An 18,732-nucleotide genomic window follows, 5' to 3' on the forward strand; every position below is an offset into this window, starting at 1 on the left:
TTAGGGAATGATAAAAAGTTGCGCTCTGATAATGTCTCTCTATATAAAAAAATATATTATAGATATCTGCTAGTTAGTAGGGGGTAAAATTCATTTAAATATAAATGAGGAAGGGGGGTTCAAGTGCAATGATGAACATATAGTTGACCCCATTTAGTGGGGTAAAGGCTTGATTGTTGTTGTACATCTGCTAGTTAGTATGATAAACAACAGAATCAAAACTATGTCCATGCTTGTAAATTGCTACATTCAGTGATCATGTGTTATGGCTATGTTTGTTAGGATGGAATAGAATTAATCATTTTTCGAGTATTGGCTCCATCATTAAGGAATCCAATGCTGGAGCTGATGAAACTTTTGTCCCCAAGTCTATTTTTTATGTTCCCTTAGCGGATATGAGAATTCCTATTGTACACAGTTGATTCGTTAGAATGGACCAATTTAAGTTGGATGGTTATTATGGTGGAATAAATGCTTCCATAGCTTAAGCTGGAATGAGGCAGCTTTCCATCTGTACAAACTAAAATATCTTCATTTAAACGACTGAATTAGTTAGGATGGACAAGCTGATCAAGTTGCACTAATCAAGTAAGTTTATCTGGTTGAGCAAGCCAATCAAATAATATGTTGATAAATCAGACTGGTTGGAGGGGTATAAAGGCCGAATAATTATGCAAGACCAAAAGTGTTGACTATGATATGTGAGTTGGACAAGTCGAACAAACCATGAATTTGGTGGGTCAAATCAGTCAAGTAGATTAAATGGGACAAACGAGTATAATGGATCATTTCAACCAAGAATCAGAATAGATGGATTGGGGCAGTCAGGTTAGGTCAATAAGGCATGTCTGACTGTGTGTGGTGGAGTCAGGCTGACAGTGCTTTGCAGATCATGTGTGCCATGAGTTGATCAAGTATATGCAGATTGCCTTGACTGATTGTGCTTGATTTATTGAATGGAATTAGCAAGGTGATAGGGTCAATCAGCTCAATCAAATTAAGCGAGACAGTCAAATTGATTGTATTGGACAAATTGAGGGAGTTTGTTAGGCTAGTAAAACTGGGCCATCCAGGGGGCAAACAAGTCAAGCGAGATGGATGACAAAGTCTGCCAGACGGGTTGACTGAGTCATCTGGATTGAGTGACTCAGAAACTGGCAGGTAATATCTTATGGATTAGTATGCAAAGAAAAGGGGAACGAAGGATGATGTCTCCAGTCTAGCTTCCTAGAAATCAAGGCCAACAAATTCAGCAATGCAAGTTACATAGTCGATCAATAATGAACAACCACTTGGATCCATATTGATGTTAGATACTCAGAATCCAAGTTCAAGTAACATAGCCCAAATGCTTATTGTAGTTACTAAGAAAGAGTATAGCAACACTGCATCATAATAATTCTCTAAGCCATCGATTACAAGGAGATGACCTTCATATATACATTCTGATAGCATCAAGATCACAACTGCTGCTTAATTCTGCATGTTCCACACTACTATTTTACATACTTTCAGCTTTCTTAATAAACTCTCTCTCTCTCTTTACCCTGACACATACACTATATATATATTAATGTATAGTACTTAACTGTAGGACAAGTTCTACATTTCTCTTCAATTGAACCTACGATACATGTTGGCTGCAGGATAATACCTCATAAACAAGACCCCATTGAACTGCTTCGCAGCTTGGATGCTGTCCAGCATTGGCTCTTTCTTTGCGGGCGTGTTGTGCTTCTTCTCATTAAATCTTCCTTGCCTTCTCTTCCTGCTAAGGTACTCGTCTATCATATCAAACCCCTCCTTTCCCACTTTACAAAGATCACTCTGAGGTGCCATCTGGAATATGACCTTAATACCAGAATGTGGGGAGAAGTTACTAATCAGTTTATGTTTTGCTGGTTACTAGTTGGCTATTTTTGCCTGCATTTATAGTGAGGGACACCAATGAGTTAGTTGACCCAAGTCATGGTGAAGGAATCCAGTTCAATTATGAGATCTTTTTCATCACTAGTGAGGAGGACACACCATTGACAGAGAGAGGGCTATTAGTGCATTCATTCACATTGGCATCTAATGCTCTTTTGCTTATGTTAGGTTGCCTTCCTGGTTAAGAAGGAATAATTGGCAAGATATGGTGAGATATTGTGGACAAAAGGGAGCCCTGCATGGTCTATATGATTGAGTAGTTTAACTGGAACAAGAATATGTATGTTACTTTAGATTTCAATCACTGAAGGATTCTCTCGGTGATTGATTTGCAGAAGCTCTTTACTGTTGATTCTCTCGTGGCGCGGTTTGGACCGGACTGCTTCAGTGATTTGTTGAAAGTTGAGTTTGTGCCAGCTGAGTTTGTCTGAGCAAGATGTTGGTGTTGGGCTCAAGCAGTTGGGTTCGAGAAGAAAGTTCCTACCCTTGCCATTGGGATAACTGGCTAGGACTGATCAGACCAATGTGTCTGAGGTAGAAGCTCACCTAGCTTGCCCCAGTAGTTGACCGAGGATGATCTTTGTTACGCGCACATGTGCTGGGCTAACGCGATGCCAGAACCAAGCACTAGTTGGCCCGCTCTAGCCGAGCACCTATCATCTGACACTTCCCTAGCATCTACTAATTGCAACCCCTGCCCTGCCTAACTATTTTGGAGGAATCATTAAACTGTAAATGATCAAGAGTGGGGGCGGTCAACTATTCGCTTATTATTAGGTTAATCCTTTCAATTTTGATCCAAACTGGTCCAAAATGGCTCCTAAAGAATATTTGATTAAACAATAATCAACTTTTTTGATTGCTAGAGTTATTGGATTTGGAACTGAATCCTCTAATGATTACAGTACCATTAGGTTAATGATGATTGCGGTATTCATGAGTGATGGAATAAATTGTGTTCGTGAAAATCTGGATGTAGATCTCCTACCGGTAGCATGAGGTCCATTCGTGTCCTTTTTTTATCCTGTTCAAATTTATCTTCAGCCGTTAAATTGTAATTATATAGTTTTAAATAATTGTAATATGTAATATTTATTCAATAATATTTAATATTTTAATGATCTCTTTAATTTTATTTTTATTATATTATATGAAAATGTATCCTCCGTGATTTATTCTGATCTTCTTTGTTAGTTAATTGTTTTCTATAAACTAATTATCAATCGATGATATTAAATATTAATGTAATTAAATGCTTAAAAAGTGTGTGCGCCAACTACTCCAATTAGACGAGATGGGTTTAGATTTAAAATTTGTCTTCGCACTTAAATATATACGAGTATAATTAGCCTTTTAGAAAAAGCTTTTGAAGTGCCCTCTCAATTAAATAACAACTGCAATGTTTGCACGTTTCACGTAATTGCAATTGCTTTACGTTTTCCCTGTAGTTTATCAAAAAATAATCACGTAAAATTCTTCTAATCACAGTCTCCAAATCTTTCATTTCACCTCCTCCATCTATGTTCTTCCAATGATCAATAAAATGAATTTTTAAATATTAGCTGGTAACAGAAACAAAATATCGACTTTAAAATTTATCAAAAGTTTCATTCCACCTCTTGATAAAAAAATATGGTTTCATCTCCCAGGGTTGTCCAATTCATTTGAATTCACCACTTTGTTTGTTCAATCATAATTACTAATCCAAAATCAAACAAATTGCAAACATTATATTATGAATTAGCATTTCAAAATGACTGATGAAGATTAAAATTCAGCACATTTCATTAGGGTAACAACAAAAGGCTAATTGCTAACATTTTCTCGACACATGAACCTGCCTTGGACAAATCTCAAGTGAAATATTTTAAAGAGATTGGCAACCCTACTCTACTCCTTGGAGGTTATGACCAGCAATCCCAGTGCGCCAATCAGCAAGTACTGCAGGAATCCACAGGAAGAAGTCACAATTCAAGGACCGTGAACAGATATTTTAATTTTCTTCACACTTCTCATGCATCAATTTTAAAGTGCAATATTATTTTAACGATCAAATTAGGATACTAGCATCTACTAAACTGTTGCACCTAAAGATCAATAAGTCTACAAAACTGGTTTAAAAAAAAAACTAATGAACAAGTGTCATCATATAAGACATCCTTCACCCAAGTTTCTTCCCAGAGAGTTAAGAGTTGGATTAATGGTCAATCCAATAAAAAGTGATTAAATTAATCTATTATTATTAGTGATATAACTGTGAATATTTTTAGCCAACAAAGGGATAGGATCCACGAACATGATCTGATGGTGATTAATTGGAATAGGATCCACGAACATGATTTGATGATGATTAATTGGAAATGCAAAATGTATCATGAAGGTCCAGGGCAGCCACTATGTTAACATTTGCTATGTTCATATCATCCATGAGTGCAGGCAGGAGTTTCAAAACATTGAAATACAAAATACAGATGTCCACTAAAAGTCGTACCTTAATTATTGGCTTTTCAGTCATGATGATTGTCACCCAACCAACGTAGGGTAAAAACCTGTTGAGAATGAAAATATCAATGAACATAGCAATTAAACAAAGTTCAAGGGTATAAAAGTCCAAGAGTATAACAAAAACCATAGCAAAATGAGTCTCACCCTACAGCTCGACCCATAATGTGATGTTGCTGGAGCCAAAGCTGTCCATGAGCATAGAGAAGTCTATCATCACCAAAGTTATTATCCCCTGAAAGTTACATCGAAATTTATTTAATTTTACACTCCTGAATGGTCCGATGCAAATATATGGATGTATCTATAAATGTTGCCTCTGGAGGTCAAATGGCCTTTTAAAAAATAATAAAAATATATATGTTGAGAATAGAAAAAAGCATGTTTAGCTTATGTCACAGGAAACTGAAACTGGTTGACTAAACTCACTTTCTACAAATGAAGAAATAAATTAAGAGAAAGTGAAGAACGTACTGTCAACTTGCAGATGTAAATTATTGGGTACTCGAGTTTGAAAAATCAATACCTTTAGTCAGAATATCAATTTCTCCACTGTCCTCTCTCTCGTGGACCTGAGTATGGGCAAACAATAGATCACAACAACATTCAGTAATTAAATCCATACTACTATTGAATAAAGTAATGATAAAGGCTTAGGCACGTGAAAACTCCAGGATGATATTAAATATTTCACCAGAAAGATTGTCATACAACTATAATGACAGGTAACAAATTTCTTGATATTGTTCTGTTAAATTAATGTCATAGCAAGTGCAGATGAATACATATCATTCAGGTAACAAGATCTAGTTTACTCGCGACTAACCATATTTTTAGTGGTTTAGTTTTGGTGATTCTGAATCATTTTGGCTGACTGGATTTTCCACAATTAGAGCTGATTGTCCACGATAACTAGCACTTAAATGGATTAAAATCGTAAATCTTAGTTGATGGCTGGTATCTTTTCATCAATTCTTCTCTTTTTTTCTTCCCAGTATCCACCCGAATTGATCAAGTTTGGTGAGCATTTATACTAAAAGCTTAGGCTATTATGAAAAGGTTTGATGTACATAATTTTTATTATTAATAGACCTCCCTATAGACTAACATGTGAAAAACCGACTTTATTTAGTGTATGTTAGGTGAGGATTATTTGCTAAAAAGATTATACTTTCAAAATCTTAACAGAACTACCGACATCTAATAGCAAATATATACTTATCTTATTTGAATTCCTAACAATTTCAGAGGATGTGACAAAGCACTAGTTCCGCAACTAATACAATTTACATCAAAATCGTATGCAATATCATGATGATTTAAATAAAAAACAACAAAAGGATGGCAGAGGGAGCATATTAAGTGTGATGGCATGGCATATGACCTAGAGTTATATTGCTTGAAGGTATGCCATTCACTTGACAACAATAAGAGATTTAAAAGTAACTTGATAAGCACATTATTAAAAAATATATATACAAACAGTTTAAAAATAAACAACCAAAGTCTTATCCCACTGCGTGGGATCTTTTTATATATATATATATATATATTATGCGGTGAGTGGATGAACCCATGTGGAGGGGAGGGCATTTTGGTTTTTCACTCTATATTTTTTATGCGATGAGTGAATGAAGTCACGTGGAGGGGAGGACATTTTGGCTTTTCACTTCTTTTCCCTTTTGAGGGTTTTGGGGGGCTTGGTCTTAAGGGCTTGGTGGCTGGCGATGCTGACACTGACATTGCCTCTCTCAAATGCTCTTCCACCAGCGACCACACAGTTCCGATGAAGCTGGCTCCGTCGAATCCCTCTCGTGATCCCGCTGCCCGTGAACCGATCCCATCGGATCTCCTACTCCCCACCTCGGAGCCTGTGCCGACCACAACACCCACAAGGACGCCCCATCGCAACCTTCGGGTGGCCCCCATCAGGGTTGCCGCCTCCTAACAGGCACGCCGACAGCACATGCGCCATGACATATATTAAGTGTGATGGCATGGCATATGACCTAGAGTTATTACTTGAGGGTATGCCATTCACTTGACAACAATAAGAGATTTAAAAGTAACTTACAAGTACATTATTAAATATATATATATATATATATATCTTATGCGATGAGTGGATGAAGCCACGTGGAGAGGAGGGCATTTTGATTTTTCACTCTATATTTTTTTTATGCGGTGAGAAGGGAAGCCATGACGCAACAGTAAAGTTCTTGCCATGTGACCAAAAGGTCACGGGTTCGAATCCCTCTTGCAAAAAGTAAGATAAGGCTGTGTACAATGGATCCTTCCTCAAGACTTCGCATGACAGGAGCTTCGTGCACCGGACTGATCTTTTTTTTATTATTTTTTATGCGGTGAGTGGATGAAGTCACGTGGAGGAGAGGGCATTTTGACTTTTCACTTCTTTTCCCTTTTGAGGGTTTTGGAGGGCTTGGTCTTAGGGGCTCGGTGGCGGGCGATGCTAACTGACATTGCCTCTTCTCCTCTCTCCTCTTAGATGCTCTTCCGCTAGCGATCACACAATTCCAGCGAAGCTAGCTTTGTCGAATCCCTCTCGTGATCACGCTGCCCATGAGTCGATCCCATTGGATCTCCTACACCCTAGCTCGCAGCCTGTGCCGACCACAACACCACAAGGACGCCCCATCGCAACCTTCGGGTGGCCCCCCAACAAGGCTGTTGCCTCCTAAAAGGCACGCTAACAGCGCATGCGCCGCCTCCCTCTCCCTCTGAGTTCGTCGGCACTCCAATAGCCGCCCTTCAACGACCGCCGCCGGCTACCCTTGACCTGCTCCAGCGCCGAGGGCGTCACCATCGCACTCCACGGTGCACCATAGTCGATCAGTCGCCACCTTCGCGCCATAGCCAGCCGCCACACCGCCACCTCAACCGGGCGCTGCCTCCGTTTCTTTGTTCGTCGATGGCCACTATGGGCCCCGCACCTCTTCTTGCCCTCACAATCGTTATAACGGTTCCTCGCACCAATTCAGCAGCTGTCATTGACTTTCCAGCTTGTGTCGCTGCCTTTCCAACCTGTGTGCCTCTGTCGTGTTTCAGCCTACATGCTACTTGTTCTAGCCTACGAGCCACTATTGTTTCTGGACTTCGCGCCATTGTCGTGTTTCGGCTTGTGTGTCACTGCTATATTCCGACCTTCACGCCACTGTCATGTTTCGGCCTATGTGCCGTTGTTTTCAGCCTTCGCACCGCTATTATGTTTCGGCTTGCGAGCCGCGGTTATGTCTCGGTCGCTAGATCTCTCCGGTCCTCCGACTCCGAGCCGTCCTACGGCTTCGCATCGTCCTCCGGCTCCGTGTCAGGGCCTTTGGCCCACTCTTGCGGGCCTAGCATGCTTTTACATTCAGTCTTTCATTACAATACTATTTATCTGTTTCATATACTTCGTCGAATACTGACTTGTGTGTCAAAGTGGAAGGCCGAGGCAGCCCGGTCTCCGTCTAACGCTCCATCTACAATTTCTTTTCTTCTAGTGGCCTTGCAAGCACCATTGTTGACGGGAGACTTTCTGGCACTTAGTCTCCTCTTTTTGATCTTTTTTGGGGGTCCAACGACTCAATCAACCTAGAAGACACCTCATCACCCTCCCTCCCTTCCCCGGGTTGTGGTGACTTGGTCCACATTCTGGCCACATCATCGACAGTCAATCTACTCAGCTTCCACACGGGATCAAAATTTGAAGTCGTCTGTAGGAATCTTCGCTTGATCTGGAACGTGAAGACAGACGACGCTCGAAAATTCTCTGCCATCACCATGATCCCAGAGGCTTTCAACGAACACATCTTGATCACAGTGCAGAAGGAAAAATGGAATTTCTTATGCATCATTCTTGGTTGACCGGGGCGCTCGAAGCTTACTGGTCTTCATCTTGACGAGACCCTTATTCTCCAGATCCTCGGTCGACACAGATGCTAGATTCTAATTCTATTATATTTTCCCCTCACTCCATGGGTATTTGGGAGTCGAGGGACCGAGTCAGATCTTTAGCCGATCTACTATATTCCCCCGTACGACCACAGGATCTGCTACAACTTCCCGATCATAGAGTAAAGGCCTAGCTCCATGATTAGAGACTAGGACCCTAGATCCTCAATGCGAGATTAGGAGCACAACTCACCGATGTGACACTAGAAGCACAACTCTCCGATGCGGCACTAGGGGCACAACTCCCCAATATGAGACTAGCGGTACAACTCTCCGATCAGGATCTAGGGACCTAACTCCCCGATCAGGGACTAGCTTCACTCTTTGATCAGGGACTAGGGGCCCAACTCCCCAAATCAGATATGCTATAGGCTCTGCACCCTTCATCCATGGGGCTCTGCATCTTCTTACAGCTACAGGCTCTACACCCTCTTACTGCTATTGGCTCTGCTCCCTTATTTTGCTACGACCTCCACTCCCTTTGACATCTAGGGCTCATACTATTCTCTTCGACTCCATGGGCACTTGGGAGTCGAGGGATCGACACTATCTCTCCCCGACTTCGCGGGCATTTGGAAGTCAAAGGATTGACACTATCTCTGACTCCATGGCATTCTGGAGTCTAGGGATCGAGTCAGATCTTTAGCCAATCAGTATCTTATTTTTTTCTTTTGTGTCCTCTCCCCAACTTCGTGGCCATTCGAGAGTCGAGAGATAGAGCTTTCTCTCCCCCGTTCGGAGATGAGCTATGGCCACCGATCTCGGACCAAACTATTGTCACTCGTTTCGGACCGGAGTATCGTCACTGGTCTCGGACCAGAGTGTCTCACAGGCTCCATGCCCGCTCGGCTCACAGGCTCCGCTCCGGTTTGCATTCAATTTATGGGCTGCGCTCTCGTTCGCGTTCAACTCACGAGCTCCGCCGCTCAGCTCACGGACTCAGGTTTCACTCCTGTTCACGTTTGACTCATGGGCTTCGCTCCTATTCATGTTTGACTCGGGCTCCGTACCTGCTTAGCTCACAGGCTCGAGTTTCGTTCCTGTTCGCGTTCGACTCATGGGCTTCGCTCTCGTTTGCGTTCGACTCACGAGCTCCGCACCTGCTCTGCTCACGGGCTATGCTCTCGTTCAACTCACGAGTTCCGTGCCTGCTCATCTCACGGGCGCCGCTCTAGTTTCCTTTCGACTCATGGGCTCTGCTCCCTTCAATCTCACGGGCTCCGCGCCCACTTAGCTCACAGGCTTCGCGCCCGCTAAGCTCACGAGCTCCGCGCCAGCACAACTCACGGGCTCCGCTCTTGTCTATGTTCGGCTCACGAGCTCCGCGCCCGCTCGACTCACGGGCTCCTCTCACATTCACGTTCGACTCATGGGCTCTGCTCCGGTTAGCGTTCGACTCATGGGCTCCGCTCCTGTTCAAGTTCGACTTACAAGCTCCGCGTCCGCTTAACTCACAGGCTCTACTCCCGTTTGCATTTGACTCAAAGGCTACGTGTCTGCTCAACTCACGGGCCTCGCTCTCGTTTGCGTTTGGCTCACCGGCTCCGTGCCCACTCGACTCACAAGTTCTGTGCCCTTCAATCTCACAGGCTTTGCTCCCTTCGATCTCATGGGCTTCTCACGGGCTCCACTAGCATTCAACACATGGGCTCCCCTCTCGCTCGGCTCACGTGCTCTGCACCCCACTTCTTCTTGGTTGGCTACCGCCAATCGGACGGGCACACTTCTCGGTTCTGCCAGACTTCCACAGCACCTACCTGGCTCGCCGCTCTGTCGGCACCTGCCTTTCTTGTCGCTTGGTCGGCACCTGCCTCACTCGCCACTCCAAGACGCTCGCCACACTCGCCACTCGGTCAACATTCGCCTCGCTCGTCACTCTGTCGACACCCACGCTCGGCACTCATTATATATCTCCGCTCGCTCAACACTCATCATATCGTCACTTGCTCGGCACTTGCATATCATGGCTCGCTCGATACTCATCACATATCGCCACCCGCTCGACACTCGCATTTTGTCGCCGCTCTCCGAGCATTGTCTTTCACCGCTTGCTCGGCACGACCATCGCTGCTCGATCGACATCGTTTTCGTTGCTCGCTCAGCATTCCCACGGGTACTTGCTCGACATTATACGACGGGCCCAACGATTTGACTCTATAGCCAGGAGTGATTCAGCCTTTAGGATAGACTGTCTAGTCAGTCGGCTTGCGCCTTCTTCGACTAGACTTGAAGAGGAGACTTGTGATGCGGTCAGTGGATGAAGTCACGTGGAGAGGAGGGCATTTTGGGCTTTTCACTTCTTAGCGATGCCTTAGTGAGGCCCTCACGCACACCGACCAGACACTGATGTCGCCTCCTCTCTCCTCTCAAATGCCCTTCTGCCAACAACCATGTAGGTTCGGTGAAGTTGGCTCTGCCAGATCTCCTCTTGCGATCACGCCACCCATGAGTCGATCCCTTGGGATCTCCTCCCCACCTCACAGCCTCTACCAACCACAACACCTGCACGGACGCCCAATTGCAACCTTCGCATGCCCCCAGCACCGCTGCCGCCTCCTCAGAGGCACGCCGACAGCACACGCGCCACCTCCCTCTCCCTCTGAGTTCGCGGGCACTTCGACAACCGCCCTTCAACGACCACCAGCAGCTACCCTCGACCCGCTCGAGCGCTGAGGGTGTCACTATTGCACTCCGTGGCCATCGCCTTCGCGTCACAACTAGTCACCGCCTTCGTGCCATAGCCGACCGCTGCCTTCGCGCCATAGCCGACTGCTGCCTTCGCATGATAGTCGGCCACCGCCCGCCACATTCCTGCCACAACCGGACGCCTCCGTTTCTCCATTCGTCGCTAGCCACTACGGCCCCCGCGCCTCTCCTTGCCTTCACAATTGTTACAATTGTTCCCAGCACCAATCCGGCGGCTATCGTTGACTCTCCGGCCTGTGTGTCGCTGCCTTTTCGACTTGTGCGCCTCTGTCGTGTTTTGGCCTACGTGTCGCTGTATTCCGGCCTGCGAGCCACTGCTGTTTCTGACCTTCGCACTGTTATCGTGTTTCGGCCTGTGTGTCGCTGCTATATTCTGGCCTTCATGTCGTTGTCATGTTCTGGCCTACGTGCTGCTATTTCCGGTCTTCGCGCTGCTATTATGTTTCGGCCTTCGGGCCTCTCTGGTCCTCCGGTTTCGTGCCGTCCTCCGACTCCGCGCCGTCCTCCGGCTTCGCGCTATCCTCCGACTCCGTGTCAACGCCTTTGGCCCTCTCTTGCGGGCCTAGTATGCTTTTACATTCAGTCTTTTTATTATAGTACTTTTTATCTATTTCATATACTTCGCCGGATACTGACTTGAGCGTCTGAGTGAAAGGTCAGGGTAGCCTGATCTCCATCTAACGCTCCATCTACAATTTCCTATCTTTTGGTAGCCTTGCAGGCACCATTGTTGACAGGAGACCTTCTGGCATTTCGATCTCCTCTTCATGATTTTTTTTAGGGTCCAGCGATTTAGCCAACCTAGAAAACACCTCATCGCCCTCCTCCCCCTCCAGGTCATGGTGATTTGGTCCAGATTCCAACCACAACACCGACAGTCCATCTACTCAGTTTCCGGATGGGATCAATATTAAAAATGATAATAATAATAATAGGAGAGAAGTTTCATATTGAAAGGTAATGATACATGAAAAATCCAACAATTAAGGGATACATTTATGTAGATAGTGTCACATGTTCACATAGTGGATAAGACAAGTAAACTATGCACTGTCCTTAACCAAATTGAGAAATCAAATGCATTTCTCAAAGCTTGATATCCAACAAAAGATGATAAACAGAGAAAGAAAACTAACCTTAATTACACGATGAACAATTGGAATTTCCCGTCCCTGAGAAGTATATGTAACTTAGATATACTATTGAATCAATTTTAAGCAAAATTAACAAACATAGAGGTACTCTATAACCAAAAATAGATTAAGCCAACCCAAATTTAGAACATGCTTAAAGAACAAAGAAAATAAAGCAGAAACAATCTTCTGAAACCCATTTAGTTAGAAAAATGTTATAGATATTTGCAGAATGTGCAGATCATGCAGCCAATGTATCTTTATAGAATTAGCATGAATGAATACAGAATGACAGTGACCATGGTAATGTCCACATTCACGATTGAAGCACTTACATCAACATTGAATACAACAATTTCCCCAGCTCTAATGGGATCCTTACTCATGTGGAGGAATAGAATGTCACCCTGTCACAATAAACAAAATAACATAACCAAGCTATGAACGTTTAAGAAGACAATTATGTCAGCAAACAAATGAAATAAATTAAATTTGCCATAGATAGGAATTTTTAACTGGAGCTGGTTTCCATTATAAGCTAAAGAACAATAATTGAACACGCTTGAGGATTCCTAAGCTAATATTATTTACTTAAAATTTATTTATTTAGTCTTCTACTCAGCTTATTTTGGCATTAAACTCTTTTTCCTTAAATAGTAGTCAAAGGCCTACCTTGTGAGGTTAACAAATTCATTAACCAAGATAGATTGGGAGGTAGCAATTTGGGTTAAGCACTTTAAAGCATTTGAATACTAGTCAGGTACATAGACTTTGAGGTTAACAAATTGGATGGCAAGGAACTAGTTAAAATCAAAGGCTTGATTAGATTTCAAGATTCAAGGATAGATAGAATCCAAAAGAAAGAAAAAAAATCCATTTAATGCAATTAAGATTAATTTAAAAGATGTATACATTACAAGTCATATAATCGTGCATAGAATTTGTTGAGAACTCAGATCCATGTAGCTGAGTCTACATAGATGGGTCTAGCATGACTTATTGTTGTGTAGAAGATCAAGTGTCGAGAATCGAGATTATATGACTTGCATAACCATAGATCTAATCTAGTTATCTCTAAAACTTGGACTCCTCATCTACCGCTCCCTTCCCTACCTATTTTTGGACACTGAAGTCTGAGATTTCAAATCCAACACTGATATCACTCTGTTGAACATGTATTGAGAAATAAGGTGGCAAATCCCTAAATCTATATCCACATTGGATACTTGTACAATAGTCTGACTTTATAGCCATCCATGGTAATGTGTCAATAGCTTTTGTTCTCTCTTTGACAAAATAAGAACAGAATTGCCTTTGTTCCTTCTGTTTGCTACTTTCTGCCATCAAAATCAACACCAAATATGATATCAAAGCCTTTTTTTTTTTGTGTATTTTGAAGCTGTAACAACAATTTGAGCATACTATTACCAGTCACCAGTATGCATTGTTGTACTCATGTAAAAATTGCAAATTATATATATAACGGATTAATCAGAAAGTCCCTACTAAGCATCTTGCATCAAAAGATTAATATTTCAATATGGAAATAAATTTTTTTTGGTTAAACAAAAAAGTCACAGTGACTAAAAGGAACTCACCCTCTTGAATCCTGGTTCCATGCTTCCTGAGAGAACGACCACAACGGGAGACTCGCTTCCAGTGACACACATCAAGCCTTTCCATATGATGAGGGCCGACGTCACAATCATACCTGGAAGAAACAACCGCCAATCGACGCATCGGATCGAGAGGCGAACCAATTTCAATCCCACACACACAAAAAAAAAGAATACCACACTTTAATTTCCAAATGTCAAAATTCGAAGAGAGAGCGAACCCTAGTGATCGGCATCATCTCGAGGGAAATACAAAGACTTAAGAAATGAGAGGGCGAACGAACCGAGGCTAACGATCTGGTTGAGGACCTGCCTGATCTGCAAAGATCGGATGGATTCCACGCCGTCTGCAACCCAACCCATTTCCTCTCTCACTCTCCCTCACTCGCTTCCTCGCTGCTGCTTCGTGCTCTCTCCCTCTCTCTCTCTCTCTCCTTGAGGCCTTGCGGCGACACACCGTCAACCCAATTCGCCTCTTCCAATATTTTAACACTCCTGTATAGTTTGCGGAATGGTGCAGCCCAGAGCAGGATCAAATCACCCCTGAACCGTTTCAGGGGTGATGTATCCTAAATTTAAACAATTTTCGTAAAATTTTGATAGATCATGCCATTTGTATACGTAGTTAGATGTACACGTGGCGATTAAATAATATAATTATTAAAAAAATAAAAATAATTTCTTTTTTATTTGTTAAAAAAATAGATAAAAGCTATTATTATTTATTTCTTTCCTTTTTATTATTTTAGGGAACAAAGTTTATTTTTATTTATTTTAATTTAAGATTATTTTTAACGAGAAAACATTTTAGTGTTCAAACTTCAAATATTATTTTTTTATTTTAATTTAATATTTTTTTCTTAGAACTTTTTCTTTTCTGTTTTGGACTTATAAACCCTAAATTCTAAACTTTAAATCCTAAAACAAATAACAAAAAAACAAAAATGAAAGAGCAAGAGGTTTGAACTAGATTGAAAGAAAATCTTGCAAAATGGATAGTACTAGATAGCTCTTATGAAGAGGTGTATAAATCTACTCTTGGATCTAAATTTCAAGTACCGATGACAAAATTATCGACGGGCAAACGTGACAATTAGGGGTGGCATGAATGAGAAAGATCTCAGTTAAACAAGTGAGGGTCGGGAGATTAGTGAGAGAAGCTCCAACTTCTCTCTAATATTTCTTGGTGCTCCGGTGAGATTCTTGCTTGCAGGCAACCCTCAATCATGGCCGGAGATTATTTTCTTCCACTTCATTGGTAGGAAGGGGGTTTTCGTACTGCTGTGGGTGTCCTCCATGGGTTGTAGGGGACTTTCTTAAGGGTGTTTAGAGGCCTAACCATTAAGGTAAGTAACCATATAACAATCTCCTTTCAATTTGTATTTTTGACTGTTTTTTGCTTTTCCAATGATTTTCGATTAACTTCAACAGCGCCAGCCATCCCCTCTGGTCAAGGGCTGCCCCTCCCTTCCACTGCTGTGTTGCCAAGTGGTTGGGGGAGGTTTGGAGGCTTCCCACTCACTAGCAAGTTGGTCCAAGACAACTAATGCAAGATTCTCTCATTGGACAACTTGGGCGGTGAGTTTCTTTCCCAAGGTACAGCTGGTTTTTCTCTCAAATGGCAAAGAAGAAAAGGAAGGGGAAGGGTTCTTCTGGTAAAAAAAAAAAAAGAACCTAGGGAGGTGGCAAATCATGCTGATGAGATGGATCAAGAGTCCTATGTGGCAGAAATAGTCTAACTCAGGTTTTGATGAATGATAAGTAAGTTAAGTTAGATATTTTTGTAATCTAATGCATTTACCAAGCGTGCAGGGATTGACGAGTCTAGGGGACCTGACACCATAATGAAATTCAACTAGGTCCGAGGACCCGATAATTAGTACGAAGCTCAGATAGGTCAAAGGGTAGATATGATATCTGGCGGGAAGTTCGGTTGGGTCCGCGGGGGCTGATAGTTGGTTGAAGTCTAGTTGAGTCTACATACATGACAATGGGCGTGAAGACCTGGTGGGTTAAGAGGCTAGTCAATTAACTGCGAGTTGGTAAGTGAAGGTAAGTCACTGAAGGAGAGAGTTCTTGTAAGAACGAGTCCAAGTTTAGACTTTAGGTGCTGGTCAAGTTTAGGTCCATTTTGGATTCTTAAACTGAGACCTTGACTAATTCCTGATTTTGGAAGGACGTGAACTAATTATTACCGCTTATTAGTACTGTGCTACTTTGTTTTGCAAGTTAGATATTTTAGTATTGGACTAACATATTTTGCAAGACAAAAGGAGCACAAAGTGTCTCGAGTGAACAATACCTGAGGCACCTTCAAGAGCTTTGTAGGCGCCTTGAGTACTGTTCATGAAAGACGTCTTCCATCGAATAAAGTCAAACTTCATTGACGATAAGGGGCTAACTGTTTGGGATCAGATTTTATGCATTTAAGGCTCCTTTAACGCTACGGAAGGCACTTTCCACACTCTATAAAGGAGTTGCTCGACCAAGGCTTCATCATCAACTCTTCTACAAGCTTCTACGCATCTGTTAGAAGTTCCGACTGCTCCGACTTCCCATTGTTGCTCCACTACGATGTTGCTATGTTTGACTATTGCTAAGGAGCCATCCAATACCGAGCCTAAGTTGATCATCCTCGAAAAGTGTTGGGCAACGATAATTTAAATTTTGTACTTAATTTCTGCTGAAAAGGAAAGTGTAGTGTGTTACACTTGTCATGTTTCTTTTGTACTCAATTCTCTCTTCCGACGGGTTCGGAAAAAGTCTTTAGTGAATTATCCATCGATAAGTCTATGGGACATGGGTCTTGGAGTAGGAGTCGTCAAAGGCTCCAAACCAAATAAACCGCTTGTGTACTTGTGTTTTGACTTTTTGTTTCTATATTTTAATTCCACTGCACACTCACTTTTCAAAACAAAAAAAAAAGAAGTTTAAAAAAAAATAAGGACACGTGATTCACCCTTCCCCCCTCTCATGTGCTTACAATCCAACAAGTGGTATCAGAGTCAAGTTAGCTCTGAATTGGTGCAACCATCGATCGAGCAGGGGGATCATTGCTTTTTCGATTTTTCAGTTTCTATCGCTTAATTATACAATTTCTATCTTTTTCCCATACTATTTACCCCAAGACCAAGTCTTGGTATCTATCTTAAGTTCTCATTTCAAAAAATTAATGGTCTAAATCGAGGGATCTAACACCGTTCGTCCCCCGCTATTCAAAGGAGACGACTTCCCCTACTGGAAGAGGCGAATAAAAATATACCTGAAGACTGATTTCGACTAGTGGTTTAGTGTCACCAAAGGATACAAGGCACCAGTCGACCACAACACTGGAACTTCAATTGATCTGGAAAATTAGAATCCGTAGATGAAGAAGAAGGTCCAGATCGACTTCAAGGCCCTTAACACAATTCAATGTGGTCTAACGAAGGAGGAGCTGAATCGTGTCGAACCACACAAGAACGCAAATGAGCTATGAGACAAGCTCATAGAACTACACGAAGAGACCGACGACGTAAAGTTAACTAAAAGAGACCTATTTTAAATAGGCTATTTAATTTCAAAATGCATGAAGGAGAGACTGCAAGTCAATTGTACGCAAGGATCAAGGACATCCTCAATGGGTTCCACACAATTGGTCACTAGGTGGAGAACAGAGATCTAATAAGATATGATTTAAATGCATTTCCTGGAATGCATTATGGGCATTCATTGTGGATGTCTACAAAATTTTGAGGAATCCATCTAAGTTAAAATTAGATTAACTTTTCTGTGAACTAGAATTGCATAAATAGACTAACGCTAAACCAGCCGAGAAGGGTATTGCTCTCATTGCAAGATCGCCCAAAGAAAAGTCCAAAACCAAACTAGAATCAGAAGATGAGTCTGACCCAAACTCAGACGATGAATAACATCTAGTAAACCTGGTAAGAAAAATGTTCACTAGAAGGAAGAAAGACTTCACCAAAAAGGATCTGCAGAAGATCAAATCCACTCCTAACAACAAGGCAAATGTCACGTGCTTTGGATGCAACAAAAAGGGACACTACTATTGGTGTAGGTTGCACTAATGGTCTAACTCAGGTTTTGATGAATGACAAAGTAAGTTAAATTAGATTTTAATGTGATATAACGATTTAACTAAGTATGCAGGAGAAGTCCAGATAGGTCGATGGGCTAACCGGATATCTGGTAAGAAATCCAGTTAGGTTGACAGGCCGACCAGATAGCTGGTATGAAGTCCATATAAGTCGACGGGCTGACCGAATATTTTACACGAAATCCAGCTTGGTCAATGGGCCGGCTGGATATCTGGCAAGAAGTCCAGACAAGTCGACGGGCTGACCGGATGTCTGGTAAAGTGGTAAGTTAAGGTAAGTCATTGGAGGAGAGTGACTTAGTGAGGATGCATTTCCCGGTTGAGGGAACAGTAGGTGTCGATCCAACATAGATCTATTTGGAAAATCTAAGTTCAAATCTTGACTAAATTCTGGTCAAGGAGACAATTTAATTACTAATCTTGATTATAATTGTACTAACACTTGTTTTGCAGGGTAGTATAAGTTTTATTGTCTCGGACTAACTTTATTTTGTAGGAAATAAAGGCTGCTGGAAAAGTTGGTCCGGGAGCTTGGAAGGGATCCAAGTGCCCGAAGCGGTCCGGGCACCCGGAAGCGGTCTGGACGCTCGGAATGCCCAAAATCAATCTTGTCGCCAGCATGGAGCGCGTTGATTGGATGGCTGACTTCATGATCCAGGCACCCGAAAGAGATCCAGGTGCCCAGAATTGCCTATATAAGTAGCCTTCCACCAGGAGCACAACACAATAATTTCTCTCTGCAACTGCTTTCTTGCGCGATGCTCTAAAGACGCTCCTACGATGGTGTGAAGCTTCT

General features: G+C 42.4%; 1 protein-coding gene across 1 annotated transcript; it reads right to left on the reverse strand.

Moving 5' to 3' along the window:
- Positions 1 to 3,639: 3,639 nt before the first annotated feature.
- Positions 3,640 to 14,327, reverse strand: LOC121992695 (signal peptidase complex catalytic subunit SEC11A-like). The gene is made up of 8 exons (XM_042547216.1): positions 14,122 to 14,327; positions 13,820 to 13,932; positions 12,557 to 12,628; positions 12,225 to 12,260; positions 4,958 to 5,003; positions 4,579 to 4,666; positions 4,421 to 4,478; positions 3,640 to 3,870 (listed from the first exon to the last, which is right to left on the reverse strand). Exons 1-8 carry the CDS (start codon positions 14,198 to 14,200, stop codon positions 3,820 to 3,822), a joined length of 543 nt encoding a protein of 180 aa, XP_042403150.1. The 5' UTR covers positions 14,201 to 14,327; the 3' UTR covers positions 3,640 to 3,819.
- Between the last annotated feature and the right edge of the window lie 4,405 nt (positions 14,328 to 18,732).

The sequence above is a fragment of the Zingiber officinale genome, chromosome 6B (genome assembly GCF_018446385.1).
Source record: "Zingiber officinale cultivar Zhangliang chromosome 6B, Zo_v1.1, whole genome shotgun sequence".
NCBI lineage: Eukaryota > Viridiplantae > Streptophyta > Magnoliopsida > Zingiberales > Zingiberaceae > Zingiber > Zingiber officinale.